The sequence below is a fragment of the Hordeum vulgare genome, chromosome 1H (assembly GCF_904849725.1).
Source record: "Hordeum vulgare subsp. vulgare chromosome 1H, MorexV3_pseudomolecules_assembly, whole genome shotgun sequence".
Taxonomy (NCBI): domain Eukaryota; kingdom Viridiplantae; phylum Streptophyta; class Magnoliopsida; order Poales; family Poaceae; genus Hordeum; species Hordeum vulgare.
The window spans coordinates 121,903,121-121,906,396 of NC_058518.1; the positions used below are offsets into that span (position 1 = coordinate 121,903,121).

Sequence of the window (3,276 nt, forward strand, 5' to 3'; positions counted from 1 at the left end):
AATATTTTCCGAATTTGGAGAACATGTTTTGAAAATCCAGAACATTTTTTAAAAAATATAGAACATCTTTTGAAAAAGAAACTGAAAAGTAAAAAAATTCCAGAACATTTTTTCAAATTTCGAATTTTTTTATAAAATTCCGGAATATTTTTTCAAATTCCGGAACATTTTTGAAACATTCCGGAAATTTTTTCAAATTCGTAAACATTTTTTAAATTCCGAAACATTTTTTCAAATTCGAGAACATTTTTTCATATTTCGGAAAAATTTCAAATTCCAGGACATTTTTTAAAAATTCTGGAATATTTTTTCAAATTCCGAAAGATTTTTTCAAATTCTGGAAATTTCTGGATTTTTTAAAAAAATCCAGAACATTTTCCAAACTGAAACAGAATAAAAGAAAAATAAATAAAGAAAAAAAGAAAAAAAGAAAAAAAAAGGGTCAGGGAATCTTCTAGAAAGTTCCCAAAACCGGAAAAAATCGGCTAAAAACCTCCAGAAGGTTCTCAAAACCAGGATCGGTGAAAGTGTTAACGGGTCAGCCAAACCCGTCGCTCGCTCACACCTCTTGTGTGAAGCAGCGACTACTTGCCGCAATGAGCGGCGCATAGGAAATTCCACAAACCCAACCCCCCCCCTCCTCCTCCTTTGGAAACTAGCCGAGACAACCGTGACCGGTCCCCCCAGGCCCACCAAGTCAGCGACCCTGCTCCTCCCAATTCGTAGGCAGCGCGGGTAGTTTCCTCTTTTGCCCACCTCGAGAATGATGTCCTCGCCCCTCATTCACTCCAACCTTCACTATTACGACCCCGATCAGTGCCTCAACCGACCCGCTGGATGGAACGGAGGCCCAACAACAGGTTTCCGGCCCACTCGTGGGTGACTTAAGCCTACTTAAGCGGTCGCGACAGCAGAGAGGGGCATGCAGAGACACGAAAACCTGGCGGCGGCTATCTCCCGATCCCCTTTCCCTCTACCTGTAGAACCCTAGATACCGTATTCATCTTGTAATCGAGGGCCTCTAAGTGTAAGATCGACCCGAGACCATAACAATTGGTATTCAGAGCCTTCCCCTCCATCAAATCCGCTTCACACACCGTGGCTGGCTGGTTTCCCTCGATCATTCAGACGAGGCACGGCAAGGCAACCGCTATGGAGGAGCAGGTCAAGGCCATGACGGAGCTGACAGCGGCCGTGGTGCCGATGGATGCCAAAATCGACGAGATCCACCCCGCGATGCTCAATCTCGAAGGATGGAAGCCGGTGATTGAGTGAACTGTCGATAATCTCCAGGCGAAGGTGGGCGATGCTGCGGGACAAGGGGACGAGCGCGGAGGGCGCTGCCCCGAGCCCACCCCTTCCGCAAACCCAACAGCAGAAGCAACCGCCACCACCGATCCGGTTGCTCAATCTTCCATTGATCGTGCCGCACACCGTGGACGTGAACCTCGCACGGCCACCGAAGGTCTTGCGGGTGCACGGTGGCTACGGCCACGGGCCAATCGGCCATGACAGGACTTCAGATCACCAGGGGATGTCACCGGGGCATCAATCCCCGAGGGCGCCTCTGGTCATGGGTACGTTCGATTCCAGCCAACGCTTCTCCTAGAGCTCGTTCATGGGGGACCGTGGTTTTGGTTTTTCTCGTTACCCACCTCCACCGCGTCTAGGTTTCCCAATGTTTGATGGGATGGGCCAAGAGCTTGGCAGCTGAAGTGTGAGTCATATTTTCGGGTGTGTACTCTGATCCCGGACACGTGGGTGAGTTGTGCCTCGATGTACTTCATCGATGGGGCATTGCCTTGGTTGTAATCGACCAAGGCCCACATTTACCACGATTGGGAGGCCTTTGCCAGTATCTGAGCAATTCGTGTGAGAGGAGTTTTAGTCTCTGTTACGGCAGTTTAACACACTGGCGTAGAGTGGCACAGTGACGGAGTATGTAGAAAAAATTACTCAGTTCATGCATAATCTCCTAGCTCATATTTCATTATGCATTTCATAGATGGGTTGCAGAAGGAAGTTTGTGCTGCTGTTATTTTACATCACCCAAAAACACTCGATATTATTGTCGATCTTACATGTTTAGAGGAGGAGGTGATGGAGGCCATGAGAAAGGAGGACAAGCCGGAGGATCACCAGTACTCGTCGACCATGTCGACATGCATGACACTGCAGACGAATCTTCCGTTTCCTCTGCCTCCAACGCCGGCGCCGGCAAAGCCAGCTGCACCTCTCGTGGCGCGCAACACGGATCGCCGAGCGATGGAGGGAGCCCATGCTCCACCACAAGAGGACAGAATCGCGATGCTCCGGGCCTACTGCACAGTGTGCGGCCTCTGCTTCACCTGCGGCGAGCGGCGGGGGTGTGATAATCGCTGCGGCCCTACCGTCCAACTTCATGTCGCGGAGGAGCTGATCGACATGATGCGCGGGGAACCAACTCCAACGGATAAACATGTTTGGTTGCCCGCGCTGCACCTGCATGGCATTCGAGATGCAATTTTCAGCTTGTTTGGTAAACCGTATGGCCATCTGGGCCTGGCCCAACTGATGCAAAAAGTACCCTCTCAGCCAGGCTGAGAGCTACGCCGGATTCGGCTGTTCCTTGGATGCATGCACGAGTCGTACAAAACGCCCTTCTCCTCTCCCGTCGCCCCGATCTGGATCAGGGAGGGAGATCGCCTCGCCACCCGCGCCGCCATGCCTCCGGCTGCCAGCCCCGCCGCCGAGCGCCTCCCTCCCGTCGTCCCGATCTGGATCACGAGGGAGATCGCCTCGCCACCCGCGCCGCCATGCCTCCGGCCGCCAGCCCCGCCGCCGAGCGCCTCCCTCCCGTCGCCCCGATCTGGATCCCGAGGGAGATCGCCTCGCCACCGGTTGCCGCGCCGCCATGCCCTCCGGCCGCCAGCCCCGCCACCGAGCACCTCCGCTCCCGTCGCTCCGATCTGGATCGGGGAGGGACATCGCATCGCCACCGGTTGCCGCGCCGCCATGCCCTCCGACCGCCAGCCCCGCCACCGAGCACCTCGGCTCCCTGCCTGATCTGGATCGGGGAGGGAGATCGCCTCGCCTCGCCTCTGGTCGGTTGAGTTGATCCGCTCCCTGCAGTCTACCAAACATCATCTCTTGTATATAGCATCTCTCATGCAGTAATATCACACAATCCACCAAACACACATCTCACTCAACCAGGCCACACTCACCCAGGATCCCTCATGCGATGCAGGCTAGAGCCACCCAGGCAACCAAACACGCCCTAGACTCGGGGGCGAA

At 53.6% G+C, this 3,276-nt stretch overlaps 1 protein-coding gene across 1 annotated transcript; it reads left to right on the forward strand.

Moving 5' to 3' along the window:
- Positions 1-931: 931 nt before the first annotated feature.
- Positions 932-2,607, forward strand: LOC123407928. Its single transcript, XM_045101180.1, has 2 exons — positions 932-1,577; positions 2,090-2,607. The coding sequence occupies exons 1-2, from the start codon at positions 1,307-1,309 to the stop codon at positions 2,581-2,583; spliced, it is 765 nt and encodes a 254-aa protein (XP_044957115.1). The 5' UTR covers positions 932-1,306; the 3' UTR covers positions 2,584-2,607.
- Positions 2,608-3,276: the final 669 nt, after the last annotated feature.

Excerpts from the sequence above, each read along its gene's own strand:
- LOC123407928 (XM_045101180.1), top strand. The coding sequence starts at position 1,307 with ATGCTGCGGGACAAGGGGACGAGCGCGGAGGGCGCTGCCCCGAGCCCA. Across the intron at positions 1,578-2,089 it reads GAGGGCGCCTCTGGTCATGG|AGGAGGAGGTGATGGAGGCC; the intron begins GTACGTTCGATT and ends TTACATGTTTAG.